The following is a 20,307-nucleotide window of genomic DNA, read 5'->3' on the forward strand; positions in this document are numbered from 1 at the left end:
CGGGCCGCTGTCATAGCCCTCTTGAAACCCAACAAACCTGCGGATGACCGCAGGTTTGAGGCTCAGGAGGCTCAGGAGGCTGAGAAACGGGGTCCCACAAGGGTCTGTCCTCTCACCGATGCTCTTCAACATCTACATCTTTGACCTACCGGTGACGACATCTAGAAGGTATGGATACGCGGATGATCTAGCCATCATGCTACACCGGCCCACATGGAAGGCGGTTGAAGAGGGTCTCAATCAGGACATGGACGTCCTGGCTGCCTACCTTCAAAGCTGGCGACTGCAGCTCAGTAAGGGAAAGACTGTATCAGCAGCATTCCACCTCTGCAACAGGGAAGCAAGAAGGGAGCTGGAGATCTCAGTGGACAACAAACCCCTGGAGTTCCAGCAGGCCCCAAAGTACCTGGGCGTACGCTTGGACAGGACACTGTCCTACAAACAGCATCTGGATGAAGTGAGGGCTAAAGTAACAGCAAGGGTCTCACTCATCCGGCGCCTAGCTGGTACAACCTGGGGGGCCTCGGCCAAGGTTCTACGTATCTCCACACAAGCCCTCGTATTCTCTGCAGCTGAGTACTGTGCCCCAACCTGGAGTAGAAGCCCACATGCCAAGAAGGTCGATACGGCCATCAACAATGCCCTCCGGATCATAAGTGGCTGCCTGAAACCCACCCCCGTGTTCTACCTGCCAGTCCTAGCAGGAATAGCGCCAGCCGGCCTACGGCGAGAGGCCGCTACCCTCGCCCTGGCAAGGAAAGCCCAGGAACACAGCTGGCACCTCCTCCATGAAACCACCACCATGGCAACACCTCCAAGCAGACTCAAGTCCCGCCACCCATACAATCAGGCCGCACAAGAGATGCTTATTTCCATCCCGGAGGATTTGACAACCAAAGCCTGGCTGGAAGCGGCATGGAAGCAGGAGTGGGAGTCAGCAGGACAGACACGCCTACACCATTACACCCAGGATCCTGGAGGTGGCGTTAAGGGAGAAGATCTACCTCGCCGGCAATGGACCCTCCTGAACCGCCTTCGCACAGGGGTTGGCTGCTTCAAAGCGTCCATGAAGAAGTGGGTGAACAGACAGTGCAGCGTGTGAGTGCGGGGAGCCTGAGCAGACTGCCGACCACATCATCACCACCTGTCCCCGGCATAGACCACCCTCAGAGGAGGGCCTCTTCCAAGTGGGACCTGAGACGAGGGAGTGGCTACACGACACGAAGTTGGACATATGAAGACGATACACGAAAGAGACAGGCTTTTGCCCTCATGTCAAGGGAGTTAGGGCGCGCTATGTCAACCCTGGTCCAGACTCGCCACCAGGTGTGGCTTGTGCAGTCGCCCCTGACAGAGACGTGTAGGAGGGTCCTCCGTGCGGTGCCGGTGGAACCAGGGGAGATTTTTGGGTCAGCTGCCCTGGAGGCACTGGAGGGGGCTGCCCGAGCTAGGCAGACCAGGCAGCAGCTGTCCGGTCTCCACAGGAGTGTGTCCGCTCCTAGCAGGCCTGGGGGCCCCTCGGCTATCCCCCACTCTGGTGGCCTACGGAGGTCTCAACGGCCTGCTCAACAGATGGCTTTCGGACCCCCTAACGCCTACCTTCCTGGCAGCCTCATGCCCCACAAGCCAACCGGCGCCCCCCTAGAGCCTCAGTAGGCCGGTGGGGCAGGCACTAGGCCCATTGGGCCGGTCGTCAGTTGGTTTTCCTATCAGCAGCTCAGTTACTGGGCTGTTTCCACCTTGACCCAAGGGTACGAATTGCAGTTCCGACTCCGGCCCCTAGCCTTCAGCCGGGTCAAAAGGACTGTCGTCAACGACCCGGCAAAGGCCTTAGCTCTGGACCAGGAGTTGTCCACCATCCTGGCCAAGGGGGCAATCGCGCCAGTGGATCCTCCCCTGCACCCCAGAGGATTCTACTCTCTCGTAAAAAAGAAAGATGGCAGATTCCGTCCCATTCTCGACCTGAGGGGACTCAATAGGTTCTTGGAGGTCCTACCATTTCACATGCTCACCGCATCAGACACGCCGCGTGTGGTCACCAGGGGAGAGTGGTTCACCACTGTGGACCTGAAGGACACATACTTCCATGTCCCGCACCATCAGCACTTCCTACGGTTCGCCTTTCGCGGCCGTCATTTTCAGTTCAGGGTACTTCCCTTTGGTCTCTCCCTCTCGCCGAGGGTATTCACCAGGGTGGCTGCTGCAGCTGTCGCACCCCTGGAGAGGCAGGGTATGAAGGTCCTGCCGTATTTGGAGGACCGGCTGATCTGTGCCGTCCCAGTCTCAGGTGGCCCGGGATATGGCTCGGCTACTTTTGCACGTGGCCCGGCTGGGCCTGACGGTAAACTTCTTGAAGAGTCGCCTGGACCCATCCCATCAGGTCACATACTTGGGGATGGTCCTGGACTCGGACGCTATGAGGGCCTATCTGTCACCTCGGCGGGTAACCGACATCCTCCTCTGCCTCCCCCTCTTCGGGTATGGCAGGATGGTGCCATTCATTCTTTTCCTTCAGCTCTTGGGCAAGCTGACAGCTGCCTCAGCTGTGGTGCATCTCGGCTTGCTGTCTCTGCGCCCTATGCAGAAGTGGCTGAACAGCCTCCACTTGGACCCTAAGTGGCACAGGAACCGAAAGGTCAGGGTGTTAAGCGTTGCCTCTTCTCTCTGTCCCCATGGAGAAAGAGGTCGTATATATCTGTGGGTGTACCCATGGGTACCATTCCATCCCGCCGGGAGCTGGTCTAGACAGACGCCTGCCTCTCGGGATGGGGCGCGGTTTGGCAGGGCAGGACTGCCAAGGGGCAGTCGCTGGCCCAGAACCTCGCACACATCAATGCGCTAGAGCTCAGAGCGGTACAGCTAGCACTTTCTGGCTCAATTGAGAGGGAAGCATGTGCTAGTTCGATTAGACAAAAGGTCTGCTGTTGCCCAGATCAACCACCAAAGGGGAACCCGGTCTTTACGGCTACTCCAGGTATCTCAGAGCCTGTTGACCCTTGGTGCTGGAGGCCATGTCATCACCTCCTTTTGAGCCTCTGACCCAGATAGGGTTGAAGTGGCTGTCCATGAAGGTGGCTTTTCTGCTCGCCATTACCACTGCAAAGCGGGTCGGGGAGTTGCATGCCCTATCCATGGCAGATGCATGCCTGCGGTGGAACCCTGATGGTTCAGGTGTGGTTTTATGGCCAAATGTGACGTTCCTTCCCAAGGTGCTTTCACGCACCTATTTTAACCAGCCTATCCATCTTGCATGTTTTATCTCCCCATCTAAGGGGAATGAGTCCGAGATGCTGTGCCCGGTAAGGGCGCTTAGGGCTTACATTGCTGCTACTGCCGGTATATGGCAGTCTGAGCAGCTGTTCGTGTGACACAGTGGCCCTAACAGAGGTTGTGCATTGTCCAAACAGAGGCTGTCCCACTGGGTCGTCGACACCATTAAACATGCCTATGGGGCCAGTGGCCGCCCCCCTGCCATCTGGGTTGAGGTGGCACTCCACCTGTCCACACAAAGCGGGTTGACATCATGGGTTGCACTAAGAGGTGTACCCCTGGAGTCGATCTGTACTGCGGCATCATGGACGTCGCCTGGCACATTCACAAGATTTTACCGTGTCAACGTCGCCACTTCCCACCTGATGGGTGTGGTCCTACTGCCAAGCTCTGCTACCTCCAATGAGTGAGGTGGGTGTTGGATTCTTTGTGACCTTTTTGGTATGGGTCATCCAGTGCTTTAGGCACCGCCTTTGGCGGTCAGTAGGAACGAAATAGAACGAAAGTTACGAATGTAACTACGGTTCTATAAGTTTAGTCACTTTAGTCAACACCTTGTGTTCTCGCGAGAAGATTCTAGGAACAGATCCTTTGATGACACCGGAAGATATAGCCTTCCCGGTGTCACTTGGGGGTCACAGGGGATTATGTTGGTTTTAGGCACTCAAAATGCGTATGCGCGAGGTGGAGATATCCAGTGCTTTAAGCACCGCCTCTGGCGGTCATCCAGGATTCATAGAACAATCAACATAACAGGCTAAAGTTGGTTCCTCTGTCGCACCTACAATCCAAGCAATTATATTGTACAGTTCAAGTGGCACAACAGATTTTGCTTCGTACACATTTAAATCATCTGATGTAGGTTGCCAGGGGCAGGACATAACGGGAGAGTCACATAGTAGCCGCTTTAATATCAGCGCTGCACTATAAAGTGTCCTTGTGTCCTCAGTAGTTCGCAGACCAGCTGTTGTTCTTGCCATGTGTTCAGTGTCAATTTCAGTTTGGCTTACTTCAGTTGACCCAGTTTTGTCTGTACCTGATGGAAGAGGTAGCCTGTCTATCAGCTTATCTGCAGACAGTGTCTCAACAAAAAACAGTTCACAGATGTTGCGCTTGCTGGGGCAGTGAAACAACAGCTGGGGAAGGTCCAGGGTCAACCTTCTCTTCAATTTACCTGCAACAACAAGAACACAGGGAAAGATGAGCACAAGAGTGTAAATAAAGAAATATTCATACTGAAAACGAGTTTAGTTTTAATATACTATTAAAGCCTTTTTTTGAATTTATTTAAATTATTTATTATTCTTTTGATATTTTCCAGCGTAAAAAGTTTTTAAATCGCTGCCAAAGAAGCTTCTGGTTGTACATTACCTGTAGTTTGAAGCGGTATGCTTCACTCAAACAGCCTATACAAGTGCATCCAAAAAAATATATATATAATGGAAAAGTCCATTCAAGAAGTGAAACTTTTTTATATTCTACATTCATTTCATAGATGCATGACACTGTATCTGTCATGCATCTAGAATATGGATTGTAATGTATAATCTGTACATAATTTAGAATGCAATATAATAACTCACACTTCTTCGTCTAAGATCCCATTAACTGTTACAGTAGACTTTGTCAGTAACCGGGTGTACTTTCTGTAACAGGACTTGTGGTACCACACCTCAAAGGCCACGCAGTCTTTGTCTTAGATGTGCCACAGAATGCTACTATGTTGTTTTATCCTGGCAGCGTTCATCAACTGGCCTAAAAAAATAGATAATTCAATGGTTTGCACAGTATGTGTTTGTGTATGTGCACTTTGTGTGTGTGTGTGTGTGTGTGTGTGTGTGTGTGTGTGTGTGTGTGTGTGTGTGTGTGTGTGTGTGTGTGTGTGGTTACCTGCGGAAAACGTTTTTGCCCGTGACAGATGGTCCTTCTGGCATTCACCTCCCACAGTAATGTTCTTGTCCGTTTTCTTACAAATTATGCACAAGGCAGCACAGGGCCAGCAGGGAGCACAGGGCCAGCAGAAACTATTGGCAGGCCCATCTTGGACCGATTTTTTTTTTTTGAAGTGTCACTTGTTGAGCCTGACGCACTAACGTTTTCCGATGGCACAGACTTGCAACCGTTTGCACCTTGAACTCCAGCCAGCCGTTTGGTCAGTTTCTCGGCAAAATACAAGTGCCTTGTGTCAAATGAAACGGCGGTATCATGTCGGGTGAAACCCAGCGTCCTAGGGAAAATTTTCATATCTAACATCTATACAATGTTTGAATATCTCGGCTACTTTTTGACTCTCGCCATGACAACAAAGCCACCGTTGTACACAGTTTCTGTAAGTATCCCACCTTGGGAGAGTACAATTATTTACCTCTTAATTTCTTACCGCCGTGAGATGCATATAGCATATTTTATGATCCTTTTTACAGACTTTTTTTTAAGATGTTTTAGAGCACTTTCCTCGTCGTGGATACTTGTTGTTGACATGTTGTTGTTGGATATGCACGGCTACGTGCATATCCAACGTGTGAAGCACATGACAAAAATGTTACCACTTGGAACGAAAATATTGTTACGCTAAGCAAGAAATAGTGCTGACTTGATACACTAATTAACAAAATCCTGCAGGATGTCAAGAGGAGATTTTTTTTCTTGTTCAAAACCAATATATCTTTTTGAAGAACCAAAAACCATTTAGTGCCCAGACATGGGAACGGGATGGAACGAAAAACGGGTTCACCTTATGGCCTACTAGGTGGAATGTGTATTTGTTGAGGCTGGGTCTTTTTTAAAAGATCATTATTTTGTTTTATTAACGTTCACTGTGAGGCCCAGGGTTGAGCGAAGCTGTGCAGAAGATCTAGGTGCTGCTATAAGCCTTCTTTGGTTGGGGACAGCAGCCCCAGTGGCCTGTACTGCGAACCTCGATTAGTGGGTTAGCGAGGTATGTTGTGCTCAAAGCCTGGGTTAATGAGGACACGAAAGTCGATCTCTTTTAGCGTTGCTGTATCGCCATTGTGACGTATGCTCTCAACCAAACCTGGTCGGGAACAGGTTTTCAGCTACGTCTCTCCGGTTAGATCAGCATGCGCAGCTGCCTAGCCCCTCCTTTGACAATGGTGTCACCATTAGTGCTGTCAAGCGATTAAAATATTTAATCGCGATTGATCGCATTGATCGCGATCCTAGCTGCCACTAGTTTTCTCTGTTAGTCTTGTCTGTCTCTGTCATGTTCTGTTTCATGTACGGGGGCGTGGCCTGCTGAACTCCCCAACCCAGCCACGGTGATCACCCGCACCTGACCATCATCACCAATCACGCCCACCTGTATATCTTCCCCAGTCATTCAATCATTCGTCGCCAGATCATCAGCTATACTTACCTGGTTAAGTTATCCTCCGACCTCTCTAGCCCTTACGAGTTATTCTCGTTCGAGTCGCCATTCCTGATCCTGTGGTTTCCCTCCTCAGTCATCGTTGTCACGTCCTCCACTTGACTCCCCTCTCCTGCCGGAATACCAGTTCCTCCGAACCGTGGAGGGTGACTATCTGTCCGGCAATCTACCCGACCCACCAACTCCGGATCGCCACGAACATTCTCCTCTGCTCTGTGTAGCAATAAACTGTTTAATTGCTACCAACCTCGTCCTGTCGTCATTTGTGCCGTGCGTTTGGGTTCACCCCGTCTTGAGCCGTAACACTCGCGATTAATCGCAAATCTTTTTTCTATGCTAAATATCCCTTGATTTCTTTGTCCCATTAATTGTTCTCATTTTAATGCTCTTATCAACATGGAGAAGTGCATTGGCTTGCCTTGTGCAAATGTTTTTTTATTGATAACAACATTGGCATATACTGATCAAAACAGGACGATACAAAAAAATGCCTATAGTGCAATTAAACGATGAACATACAAACATACTGCCTTGAACATAGCAGTCTGGCTACTGCTTCTTTGTTTTGAGCCAAAGAAAGAAAAAAAAAAAGGGTTTTAAATAAATTGCGAAATAAAAAAATTAACGCCGTTAAAATTGGTTTGCGTTAACGCCGTTAATAACGCGTTTAACTTACAGCACTAATAAAAATATATAATATACAAATATTTCCTAACCCTAACCCTTCTCAGTGGGTGCTGGTCTCCGCCAGGGCTGCGCCTTGTCACCAATCCTGTTTGTGATATACATGGATAGGATATCTAGGCGTAGTCGTGGTGGGACAACCCGGTCTCACGAAAAGACGTGACACTGTCACGTTATTTAATCTATTGAAACGTGATCAGGATCACGTATTTTCAAAATTTTCGTGTTAACAAGCACAAATTTCAAACCCATGTATTTCAATTGGAAGTATTTGTCGTGTCACCAGCACGACTTCCAAACTAAGGTTCTGTGCGGGAGCGTTCTCCCTAATGTCCCTTAAGGAGCTCCGTACAGTACATTTATTGTTAAAAATTGTGAACAATATGACAGCTTTAGGCCACCCGTTTCTACTTTCACCTTTGATTCTGAGAAATTGTGACAATTCACGGATATAGGCTATTAAATGCAGGTGCGCTGCTCAGGCAAACCGCAAAAGAAAAAAGGGTAGCTGCTTAATCTTAATCTGAATTGTATGTCTTGATGTTTTGATCTAGCCATAGATCTATTGTCTTGTTTTTGGCTATGTGAATGGAAGTCCGCGTCGATGCCTCGCAAGTCCAGTGTCGCGAGCGGACGTGACATCTAGAAGTCATACCGTATAATAATGGGTTATCATTAATATTGATGCGTAGGGGTTAATTATAACTCTTGTTTATTGTTTATACCACAGTCTGGGGGAATACTCGTATTCTGATTGGCTGCAGGGTGTGTATTATCTCCTGATATAAGCTACAGACACCTGCTAAGTAGTTCCAGTCAGTGTTTAGATTCTCTGCCCGAGCGTTTTTACTTTTATTTTATCATTATGTGGCAATATGTGGTTTGTTGTCATGGTGACTGTCAGCTGTGCGGCAGTCCCAGCCAATCACGGTGGGAGACTATCTATAAAGGCGGGCGTAGAGCACCTGTCGGCCTCTTGCTTGGCGTAGGCTGGGTCACGTTGCGCCTGGGCGTCCATTTCCGCTTCCGTGCAGTGACAGGTGAGCTGCCGGTCACGGCTGCATCTCTCTCGCATGTTGCCCATCCAGTACTAATTTTAGTTATTGTTTTGTAAAGGCTCTTGCTTGCCGGAGGCTGGGTCACGTAGCTCCTGTGCGTCTATTTCCGCTTCTGTGCAGTGATAGGTGAGCTGCCGGTCACGGCTGCATCTCTCTTATACGTTGCCTTTCCAGTGCTCATTTTAGTTATTGTGTTGTAAAGGGCTCACTTGGATGTTGCTGCTGGCTGCGCGCTGCTCATCGATACATAGCCGATGCCGCCTACTGAACTGTCGCTTTTGGATAGCGTCCCGTTCCCTGCTCCACGCCACGTTGGCCGGGACTGCCCGATTGGGTGGCCGACAGTAGCGGCGCAGCGGCGGCCAATCCACCTATAAAAACCACTGCTGCTTTGCCTCCACGTTATTACCGCCTTGCCAGGGGAGCAGGGCCGAGCTCTTCGAGTGGCCAACGACGTGCGTCGCGACGTAGGTCGCATTGGTCGCGACGTATGTCGCTTCGGTCGCTGCGTTGGTCGCTCGTCTGGCTGCCGTTTTCTCGTCTGGCTGCCGTTTTGGTCGCTGGCTGGCTCGGTCGCTCAAAGTCTATGGGCGGTCCTTAATCAGTTAATTTGCATGTTATTAACGTTTTTTTTGCGACAGTTGAAGTACCAGAAAGGGCGAAAGCTACCTACAGCTCTTTATTGCTAATATTGTTTTAATATTTCTATATTGAAGTACAGTTTAAAATGATAAAATCGTTGGTCTATCAGTATCAATATAATGTATTTGTTGTAATTTGGGGCGTATTCAAATAATGAATTTTATATCTTATATAGGCATAGCCTAGGCTATATATTTGTTTTGTTAAATGTCATTAAGCCTAATAAGGTATATTATGCACAAAGCACTTCGTTATAGAGTGATATATTAGTTGTAATTTGGGGCATATTGAAATAATGTATTTTCGAAATTATACATAGTCCATTTGTTTTGTTAAATGTCATTAAACCTAATAAAGTATAGGTACAAAGTTCTTCGTTATAGAGTTATATAGTTTAATAAAAGTAGCCTACAATGGCGAATCGTCAATGGCACAGTGGTACAAGTGGTAGTGGCCCTAGGTTGGTAATCATCACAATGGCTGTTCGATACTCATCACGATCAGGTATTTATTTACTATTTTACTCAAACTCGTAATCGTAATCGGTCTCTTTCATTTGAACATTTTTGTATGATTTAGTACGATGGTATGATAATCATACGACGTAAAGACGGGCAGCAACGCCTGGCTGGTATCGGCTGGCTAGCTGCGACGACAGGCCAGCCGCGCTGGCTGCCACTGTCCGCGCTGGCTGCCACTGTCCGCGCTGGCTGCCACTGTCCGCGCTGGCTGCCACTGCCCGCGCTGGCTGCCACTGTCCGCGCTGGCTGCCACTGGCTGCCACTGCCCGCGCTGGCTGCCACTGCCCGCGCTGGCTGCCACTTGCCGGCCGCGCTGGCTGCCACTTGCCGGCCGCGCTGGCTGCCACTGGCTCTGGCAGGCTGACCGACTAGGTCGCGACCATAAAAGCGTCGCAACCCTTTTGGCGGCAAATAGGTCGCAACCAACCAGAGGTATGGCTGAATGAGCGACCTGTGGCAGCCAGCCATTGACACCATGGCTGCTACCACAACCAAAAGCCTATGTTATCAGTTAACATGTCATTGAACAGAATATATATAATGCTTTTTTTTTAGTGTCAAGACAAACACTGACAGCAGCTCTAAGCCCCAAGACAAAGTAAGTACAAACTGACTATTATAAATGTAGCCCCTCTGAAAGCAACAAAAACAAAGGTGTAAGTCAGATGTAAATAAACACTGTTCTTACAGACAAGGTCTGCAATTTAGGGAGGGGCGCCTTGTATATACAGGCGGTCTCGGGATGAAGAGGTTAAAGTAGAACAGGGTTATGCCTTCAGTAATGTCAATGGACTCATCACACCAGCTAAGAGACTACAACAACAGAGACAGTGAATTTGCTCTGAGTTCAACCACCTGGTCACCAGCGAGCTCATCACAAAAAAGCATAGTATTTAGTTTGGTAGTTTGATGAATCTCAAAATGTCGATTTACAGGTGTTGTCAAATGGAGTATGCACTCCAGCTAATACCGGAAGGTGTTCAGAATGATGTACGTCCTGGAGACCTGCAGGCAGTGCCAAGAGGTCTAAAGGACTCCACACCGGGCCTACTGCACTTGGAAACATGGTGGCTTGTTTTAGTCACTTAAAAAAGTAATATGCATATTGTGCATGAAGCAGTAAAATGTTTTACTGTCTGCAACAAAAGAGCAGCATGTACAGTAAATGTGTGACAACACATCAAGAGTATGCTTTTGTTTTCTTTTGTTTTCATTATCTATACAGGCTATGCTGGAATAGGAAGAAGGGGGGAGTTGCAGGCCTTTTTTGACCTTTTGCAGCAATGCCTGCCTTAATTGTTCAGGGCTGGGGGAATGAGTGATGTAAGGGGTGAGGGAGGGGGGGAATGAGGGTTAGTTTTTATAATGTTTATCCTTCAGATGAATAAAAGCAACTCCACGAGTGATCTGAATTGGCAAAACGTGCGTATTTATTCATTCCACCTTCCTGAATTGTGCTCTCTGGTCCCAGGAATACATAACGCCTATATGGAAAGAGTTGTCATATAAACGATTTTTGGGCCACTTAAAACACACTTTTTAGATACTATAGATTTGTGTAGTCAATGGCCCCCTTTAAATTGTGCATTTATACTATTACTATAGCCTACTATTATTATTGACCCTTTTTTTTTAGAAAATTGTAACTTTCATTTAAATTTTCATATTTTGATCTTTGATTTATACATTTGACAACTTGACTATTATGATTCGTGACACATTATATATTTATTTTTACGGTATTGGGTCTGTGAATTAGAGTTACGTTTTTATTTGTTTTGTTACACTTATATCACTCGATAACTTTCTTCATAGGATAATTTATTAGTCAAGACATTTAACAAACCAATAGGCTATACAATATAATCAATATAAATTTGTACACATCACTGTATTACAAAGTTCATTTAAAATTAATTAAATATAGATGGATAGACCAATAGCCATATTTATATATATTATAAAAAGGCCTATTGGTCTATCAACATCTAAGCTAGGCTATATAGCCTATATTATTGAATGTACGTTTTATTATACTGACGCACTATATTTATTCTGTTCAATGACATGTTAACTGATAACATAGGCTTTTGGTTGTGGCAGCCAGCCATCTATATGGCTGGCTGCCACAGGTCGCTCATTCAGCCATACCTCTGGTTGGTTGCGACCTATTTGCCGCCAAAAGGGTCGCGACGCTTTTATGGTCGCGACCTAGTCGGTCAGCCTGCCAGAGCCAGTGGCAGCCAGCGCGGCCGGCAAGTGGCAGCCAGCGCGGCCAGTGGCAGCCAGCGCGGCCAGGGGCAGCCAGCGCGGACAGGGGCAGCCAGCGCGGACAGTGGCAGCCAGCGCGGCTGGCCTGTCGTCGCAGCTAGCCAGGCGAATACCAGCCAGGCGTTGCTGCCCGTCATTACGTCGTATGATTATCATACCATCGTACTAAATCATACAAAAATGTTCAAATGAAAGAGACCGATTACGATTACGAGTTTGAGTAAAATAGTAAATATATACCTGATCGTGATGAGTAGCCTATCGAACAGCCATCGTGATGATTACCATTCTAGGGCCACTACCACTTGTACCACAGTGCCATTGACGTTTCGTTGTTGTACTTTTATTAAACTATATAACTATAACGAAGAACTTTGTACCTATACTTTATTAGGCTTAATGACATTTAACAAAACAAATAGGCTATGTATAATTTCGAAAATACATTGTTTCAATATGCCCCAAATTACAACTAATATATCACGAAGTGCTTTGTGCATAATATACCTTATTAGGCTTAATGACATTTAACAAAACAAATATATAGGCTATATATAAGATATAAAATTCACTATTTGAATACGCCCCAAATTACAACTAATACATTATATTGATACTGATAGACCAACGAATTTATCATTTTAAACTGTACTTCAATATAGAAATATTAAAACAATATTAGCAATAAAGAGCTGTAGGTAGCTTTCGCCCTTTCTGGTACTTCAACTGTCGCAAAAAAAACGTTAATAACATGCAAATTAACTGATTAAGGACCGCCCATAGACTTTGAGCGACCGAGCCAGCCAGCGACCAAAACGGCAGCCAGACGAGAAAACGGCAGCCAGACGAGCGACCAACACAGTGACCAAAGCGACCTACGTCGCGACCAATGCGACCTACGTCGCAACGCACGTCGTTGGCCACTCGAAGAGCTCGGCCCTACTGTGCCAGGGCCAGCTCGGACCCGATCGCTTTGCCGTTCATTCGGCTAGCGATAGTTTGTTCCTTTTCCTGTTGTGTCGCTATCTCTTTTGTTTAGTTGGTACAACTACATTCTAAAGTGTGTATGTTATGTTATGTAAGAGTTTTTGCTGATTTCTCCTTGTGTTTACTTATTATAGATTTTGTTTATTTAATTAATTTATCTTATTATTATTTTGTTTCCATTATGTTTTCTAACTGGTTGCTCTGCGATCCCCCTCCAATTCAGGTGCTGAGCCTACGGTGGTGGACTGGTGTCCTGGTCACGGTGTCCCTTTTGTATTGTGTTTGCATTTGGTTTATTTTTCATTTGTTTTACGTGTGGTGTTCCTGGGACCCCCTTTCCTTTGGATGCAGGTGTTCACAGTAGGTCTCAGCACTGATTGGATCTCAGCACCCAATTTCCCTCCTTAGTGAGTAATTCTCTAGTTTTAAGAACAGACATTTTGTATAAATAAACGTATTTTTGTATGATCGAACTGCCGTCTCTGCCTCATTGCATAACGGACCTCAGTGCCTTTCCTTCATTTGTGCTAGCCCACTTAAAATAAATCTCTGGGTGAAATTCCCAGGGTGGCGTTGTCTGGCAATAATTAATGCTACCGATAGGGGAGAGCCGGGTCGATTGAAACACGGGACGATTGAAACACAGCGATTTACTCGAAAACCACGCAAGGCTTCGTCACTACGTTCAGCAAGCAAGACTGACCAACCCCGGGAAATTTTGTGTAATGACGTCACGCCGTTCAAAAGTTATCCCGCAAACCTGTTTTCGAGAGCTGTAAGTAAAATCCTTCCTGCGGTAGTTTTTTTGTAATAAATAGTTGTATTTTATGTTTCATGCCATAATAATATCACTATACAACAGATGAATTAGTATTTAAACCTGTGATAAAGTGTGCAATGTCACAGTTTTGAAGTTTAGAGGTAAAAAAGGTTTAAGTGTCAGTAGTCGCTGTCGGGACGATTGAAACACCTGTTTCAAACGTCCCGCACATCATCATGCGTAATTACGCGAACATTGCACGATCATTACCTGTATAAATCACAGAATTAATAAATGTTTTGCAATGAATAACTATTGCTTTGAATTAATAACATATTTTGAATGAACAAAACGTGTTTATCACATGCATCAACAGATTATTACTGAAAAATGCCGCGCGTGAGAAGGAGAACCACCTCCCGTGGGCTGGTTCCTGCATGGGTGTATGCCAGGGCCTGCAGCGAGGTCAATTCTGGGAGCTCAGTGAGGCAGGCAGCGTTGGCCAACAACATTAACCATGTGACGTTGTCACGCTACCTCAAGCGGAGGGCAGAAGAGGGCAGTGAAGCGGCTAGGTCCCCTGGCTATAACCCGCACAATAGGGTTTTTAACGCAGCGCAGGAGGGAAAGGTCAGGGACTACCTGAAGAGGGCAGCAGCCATTTATTTTGGGCTCACCCCTAATGAGGTCAGTGTTGTGAAAAGGGCTACATAAGTTGTAGGACAGGCACACATGTATGCTATGCACATGCTTTAATAAATATGAACAAATAACATAAACATAAACACACAAATGTACATCAACTTTTTATGACCCCTTCAGGTCAGAAAATTTGCCTTTGAGCTGGCAGTGCACTTCAGCTGCCCATTCCCTGCATCCTGGTCGAGGAAGAGCATGGCGGGGAAGGACTGGTTCACCTCCTTCATGGAGCGCAGTGGCAGCCTCTCCCTTCGGCGTCCAGAGGCCACTAGCCAACAACGGTTGTCAAGTTTCAACCTAAGTAATGTAAACTTGTTCCACCAAAATTTAAAGACAGTGCTGGACCGGCACCAGTTCCAGGCCAAGGATATTTGGAACATTGATGAAACAGGTATTTACTATGAACTTTATTAACATAAAACACAACTATATACACACAACTATATATATATACACAACTATATACACACACAACTATATTATATACAACTATACTCACAACTATTTACAGGGGTCACCACTGTCCAGGTGCCAGACCGTGTCGTCGCCCAGATGGGGCAGAAGCAGGTCGGGTCAGTGACCTCAGCGGAGAGGGGGACCCTGGTCACAGTTGCCCTGGCAGGCAATGCTCAGGGCGACCTTGTTCCGCCATTTTTCATCTTCCCCCGTAAGCGGTTCAAAGACCACTTCCTGAGGGGTGGACCCGTTGGCTGTGCTGGCAGCGGCAACCCAACTGGCTGGATGAAGGAGCCAGACTTCCTCCTGTACCTGGCCCACTTCACCAGTCACACCCGTGTGTCCAAGGAGTCGAAGCTGCTCCTCCTGCTGGACAATCACACGTCCCACCTGTCAATTGCAGCAATTGATTACTGCAGAGCCAATGGCATAGTGCTGCTGTCATTCCCTCCCCACTGCACCCACAGGTTGCAGCCAATGGACATTAGTGTCTTCGGCCCCCTTAAGGGGTACGTAAACAGTGCGGCGGACAGGTGGATGAGGAGCCACCCAGGGATAAACATCTCAATTTATGATGTGCCCTCCATCGTTGCTGAAGCCTTACCAAAGGCTGCAACAGTGAACAACATCACCTCCGGGTTCTCAAGTCCAGGGATCTGGCCTTTTAACCCCTCTGCATTTGAGGAAAAGGACTTCGCCGGAGCCTATTCGACAGACCGTCCTCCTCCCCAGGCTTCGGGTGACGAGGTCAGCGCTTCTCCAGGTGCCACTTCAGGTAGGAACTGTTCATCAGAAGCAACAGAGGATTAAACAAAGGTTAATAATAGATAAGTAAATAGTCCCATAAGTCCAAGTTCATAAAAGAAGTCCATAGGGTAGTGGACGGCAGAGAAGCTGTGTTTATAAACATTTATTTAAAAGTGTGTATTTTTTAAATGTGTCCTTTGGCAGGCATGGATGTACCTGATCGAGCTGCCGGGCCTGACGAAGCTGTCCGGCCTGAGGGAGAGGCCGTTGAATTCAGCCCGGACATCGTCCGGCCTTACCCTAAGGCCGGACCTAGAAAGATCACAAAGAGAAGAGGGAGAAAGAGGCAAGTGGAGTTACTCTTGCATCTCATATCTTGTCTGGACTTCCTTTGTCTACAGTCATGTAGACCTACCACATTTAAAGTAATTCAATTATCATTAAAACGTCCAATTTAATGTTTCAGGACAACTGCTATACTTACGGACACCCCGGTGAGGGCTGCTTTAGAGGCGGAAAAACAGGGAACTGTGAAGCAGCGTCGTCCCGCCAAGCAGCCTCCCTCCTCTCGGGCTCCCAAGAAGAGGCTCTTCTCGCCCGCTCCTGAAGCCGCCCCCCTTGCTGGAGTCACCCCTGGTGCCACCTCAGCTGCTCCTCCCACCATCACCTGGCCCGCTGATGGAGTCAGCCCCACCTTAGGCCTAGTTTGTCCTGTTCCGGAGGCAGCAGAGTTCACCACCATTGCTGCCTCTACATCTCCAATTTATTTAGACCTATCCAGCGAGGACGTCAGCTGCCTCGTGTGCTGCGAGCTCTTCAGCGCCTCGATGTCTGGGGAAGAGTGGGTCCAGTGTGTATTTTGCTATAAGTGGTCGCATGAGGCTTGCACCGACGGGAGTGCACACTACCTGTGTCACCTGTGTGACAAAGAATAAAAATATTCAGCCTACTATACTGTCCATGTGTCTTCACTAGTTTGCAGTGGAAATACTGTAAATGTAGGCCTACAGCACAATTCACTTAACATTATAGACTGATTAACTAACTAACTAACTATGAGGCCTGGGTTAGGCTATGAGTGGGAGCTTGGCTATTAAATATTTTGCAGGGTAGGCCTACTTTTCGTCCATCATGGTAACGCATCAAAAATAACAATGGCTACATTAAATTATGACAATAATAATTTAATTTAGTGGACATGCACACTTAAGAACTGCTGGGTATAAGCTATAGGCTAGCCTTCTACACCCTTGCTCTTGGTCACGACACATGGCTTGCCGATTTATCCTTTTCTCCAGCCATTACCATCCATCAGCTAGAGTGTCAAAGTTCTGCTTATTATGATTTCAACATAATATTCATGTAAATGTGCAGACAATTACACAATATTTATCAGAAAAAATAAGTTTAGCCACTTACCTGTCCACAGAGACTTCGGATGCTTCTGTGCGCCGTGCTGAGCGTGTCGAAAAGAAGTTAACCCCGTGCGGCGCTTGGATACATTTCAGATGTAACAGGTCTCGTGATATCCTGTTGACCTGGTAGTTTTTGTTTAAAATAAATAAAAGGGTGTTCAACCGTGTATCCTTAAACATTACTTAGGACAGGGAAATAAGTAAATGTAATGCACATTTAGTCGTCCAAAAGAAAAAAGGTGAGTTTTAACCGAAATGTGCATCTTGACAATTACGCACGGGCCAAAAATATATTTTGACCTATTTATAGTATGCGGAATTATGTGAAATTTTAGCAATGACGAGTACACTCGTATGTTGTCTGGTATGTAGCGTAAAAACAAGAGTAAGGGCAATAGATTATTTTTAAAATATGCTGTTTCATTCGTCCCGCATGCGTGTTTCAAACGTCCCGACTAGGCGGGGCGTTTGAAACAAATGTCAACTTGCGTTCAAAGTTAAATAACAGCTCGATCATCCAACATATGTATTAAATTTCACTTGTAATTAAGAGAACACACCTGTGAGTTGTTGATCACATGTTAAAATTATTTGTATACGTAACGTCATCTTTGAAAAAGACGTTTAACTGCAAAGTGTTTCAATCGACCCGGCTCTCCCCTACTGCCTTAAAGGGGTAGTTCGGAATTTTGGACATAGGGCCTGATTCCCAAGTGAGCATTGGTATTCTATATCACTGGAGACAGTTTTCAACACATTTTATTCAGTCCTTCTAGTTGCGGAGTTCTCTCGTGCTAGGCTAGCGCAAGTGAACGGGAAAAGCTAGCCTGCTATTAAAAACAGTCTTACCCACTCCACAGTACACCCGAGGTCAATCAATAATAACACCAGACTATAGATTTAAATGTCTGTTTATAGAATAATGTTAGAAATAAAACCAACCTTGCATTGCATTGCATTTTGAGGGAATTGCTGGGTCTCAGCAGCAATGTTATATTCCTGGTAGTAGGCTACGGCTGCGGCGGACTGATACCTAGGTTACCGGCTCTAGTTTATTTACCTGCCGCTGTCAATGCTACAAACGCCGAGTACAGTGAACGAAGGAATTAGCGTATTCAATTACAAAGATATGGCCACGTTTGGAGGGCTTAGCGATGCATCTGCTTTTGACGACGATAATGAGGATTTTGTAGTATCCAACGAACCGTACATGTACGAGCCGGAATACACGGATAAAGAACTGAGAGAGATGGATGCTCAAAGGGCAGAACGAGAAAGAGCGTCTTTAGAGACCGTCCCCGCTGGAGCTACAGTAGAGAACCGGGACAGAACAACGGGAGACTGGTGGTGCCAGTGCAGAAAATGTATTCAAATGCCGACAGGGGACGAATGCTTTTGCTGCAGGGAGTGGGACTTAGTCATCCCACAGATGCAAGAGCTGGAGCTGGACACAAGCATTCAGGATCTCGATGTGTCTGGGCATAGCGCCCCCCGAGACAGGGCAATCTGCATTACGGAGCACCAGGACTTTCTACCCCTTCTAAATCGAGGAGTGCTGGAAACATTCTTCTCCTTTGATAAAATAAATTGGAAAAGAAGACCCAGACCTGCTGGACCCAACGGCCAGTTGTCAATGTTGTAAGTGTGCAATCCAAACAAAATGTAATTGTGTGTTGCCATGCATGAACATACCATATATAATAATTGAATTGATTTATTAAAGTGCAATCAATCAAATATTATACATGTATGTTCATACATGGACTCCAAGTCTGCTTTATTATAGGCTAGGCTCTTTACCATTGATGCAGGCCTACAACCACAGCCTCCGTCTAAATAGTGGCTGATGGAGAAAGCTTAGAATATCTAGCCAGCTATTATTTTTTATTAACTAAGAAGTTTCTTAATTACAATATTGCTCTGGTTGAAAAGGTCCTACCAGGACTAAAGGCAAAAATGAAATACACAAGCGTGACTTGCTTGGACAATTTTTTTACTATATAGACATAGGCCGTAGGCTTTTTAGCCTGATCAATTCAGCAAATCAGTCTACCACCATGAACAGCAGTAGGGCCATTGTCTTTGTGTGCCATTACCATAGTTTAGCTGTCTTTTGTAAGAGCCTGCTCCCAAAAGCTAACTTGTATTCCTTCTTGTTTTAGGCAGTACCGATTGGTGGCTTACAGAATCGTTCTTGAGTGGGGGTTGAAAGGAACACAGCTGGGAAGAGGAAACCGACGTGTTCTTCCATCCTGTGTAGTGACCAGCATCCGAAACAAATACCCTTCGGCCGCTGGACAATATGTTGGATTCAGGGAAGCACAAGATGCTCTGAGATTGTTTTGAACACAACACTACTGTAGTCTACTAGAAAACATTTGCTACTTCAACAAATCCTTTATATCAAACACAAAAAGAAGACATACATTTGGTTACAGATGACATTACGATTGTTTACCGTAACATTTTAACAACAATGTACTCGTATATGGTTCAATAAATGTTTTGCTGTTGACCTTTTTGTCTTTTTACTAATGTTTGCAGACAGTATTTAGCGCCACACTAAACTCCAGTTAGACTTTCATTTTCCCCTTTTAATCATGTTTTAAAACGGGAGACGTGCTCTGCAATACTTTGATCTTTGTCCGGTCTTGGAGTGGTGGCTATGTTGTCGGGTATAGTAGCTGGTTGCTGGATATAAAAATGTGGATCTGCAAACTTCACAGTAGGATCCATGCGCCTTTCCAGGACCCGCTCCACCAAATCCTTCCTGAATGTCTGCCTGGTTGGCTCGTACCTCTTCCTGGCAACCCATCTTTTAGATTGTTTGGGAAAAACCAAATTGTATCTCGGAGTCCCTGAGGGAGACAAAATGCACAGCAACATAAACAAACCAAGACTCGGCAAGCACTTGTTAAAGAAGGCTTACAATTTTGCAGTTATCTATTATGTGTATGCTTACCATCACTGGTCGTTGCTTGTTGACGGCCAACATTCTCGTTGTTGTCCATCACAGAGAGTAGGGTGCGTGCCTTCATAGAGCTGTAGGCGAAGTGAAGCCTCTTTTCAGTGTACTTCAGAATTGCACTGTGGTACACCTCCAGGGCTCCTGCAGTTTATATTAGTTGGTTATTACCTTGTGAATGGTATCCAGAATGTTTATATTCAAAAATAGTTTGTATAACGATGTTGGACAGTCTATGCCTTTATTCATTCAATCGCAAACGGTTACACAGTAGAAACTCTCAATGGCAGATGTGCTAATATCTAAAGCACTCATGGCAGCATGTTATTTTAAGTAGAGCATTACAAAAATATATTTTAAGTTGTGTAAATGCATCCATGATTGTTGCCTGTAGGCCATGCACAGAAGCCTCTTCTGTTGCCAATGCAATACTTTTAGCCCAAA

At 46.2% G+C, this 20,307-nt stretch overlaps 2 protein-coding genes and 2 long non-coding RNA genes across 5 annotated transcripts in view; 2 read left to right on the top strand and 2 right to left on the bottom strand.

Annotated features, from left to right (window-relative positions):
* The window catches only part of slc4a1b (solute carrier family 4 member 1b (Diego blood group)), an 80,949-nt gene that overhangs the window by 49,071 nt on the left and 11,571 nt on the right, over positions 1–20,307 (bottom strand). The window lies entirely within an intron of this gene.
* On the top strand, positions 13,500–16,418 carry LOC132446479 (uncharacterized). 2 transcript variants are annotated; one of them, XM_060036795.1, is made up of 5 exons: positions 13,500–13,596; positions 14,404–14,671; positions 14,792–15,511; positions 15,688–15,829; positions 15,950–16,418. In XM_060036795.1, exons 2-5 carry the CDS (start codon positions 14,476–14,478, stop codon positions 16,416–16,418), a joined length of 1,527 nt encoding a protein of 508 aa, XP_059892778.1. In that variant the 5' UTR covers positions 13,500–13,596; positions 14,404–14,475. The 2 variants fall into 2 exon arrangements, with proteins under 2 accessions (XP_059892778.1, XP_059892777.1); XM_060036794.1 differs by lacking the exon at positions 13,500–13,596 and having other exon boundaries at positions 14,335–14,671.
* Positions 17,568–19,413, top strand: LOC132446383 (uncharacterized). The gene is made up of 2 exons (XR_009522826.1): positions 17,568–18,536; positions 19,061–19,413. It is a non-coding gene; the product is annotated as an uncharacterized LOC132446383 (long non-coding RNA).
* LOC132446382 (uncharacterized) lies at positions 19,276–20,230 on the bottom strand. Its single transcript, XR_009522825.1, has 2 exons — positions 19,861–20,230; positions 19,276–19,756 (listed from the first exon to the last, which is right to left on the bottom strand). It is a non-coding gene; the product is annotated as an uncharacterized LOC132446382 (long non-coding RNA).

Source organism: Gadus macrocephalus, chromosome 18, assembly GCF_031168955.1.
Source record: "Gadus macrocephalus chromosome 18, ASM3116895v1".
Taxonomy (NCBI): Eukaryota; Metazoa; Chordata; class Actinopteri; order Gadiformes; family Gadidae; genus Gadus; species Gadus macrocephalus.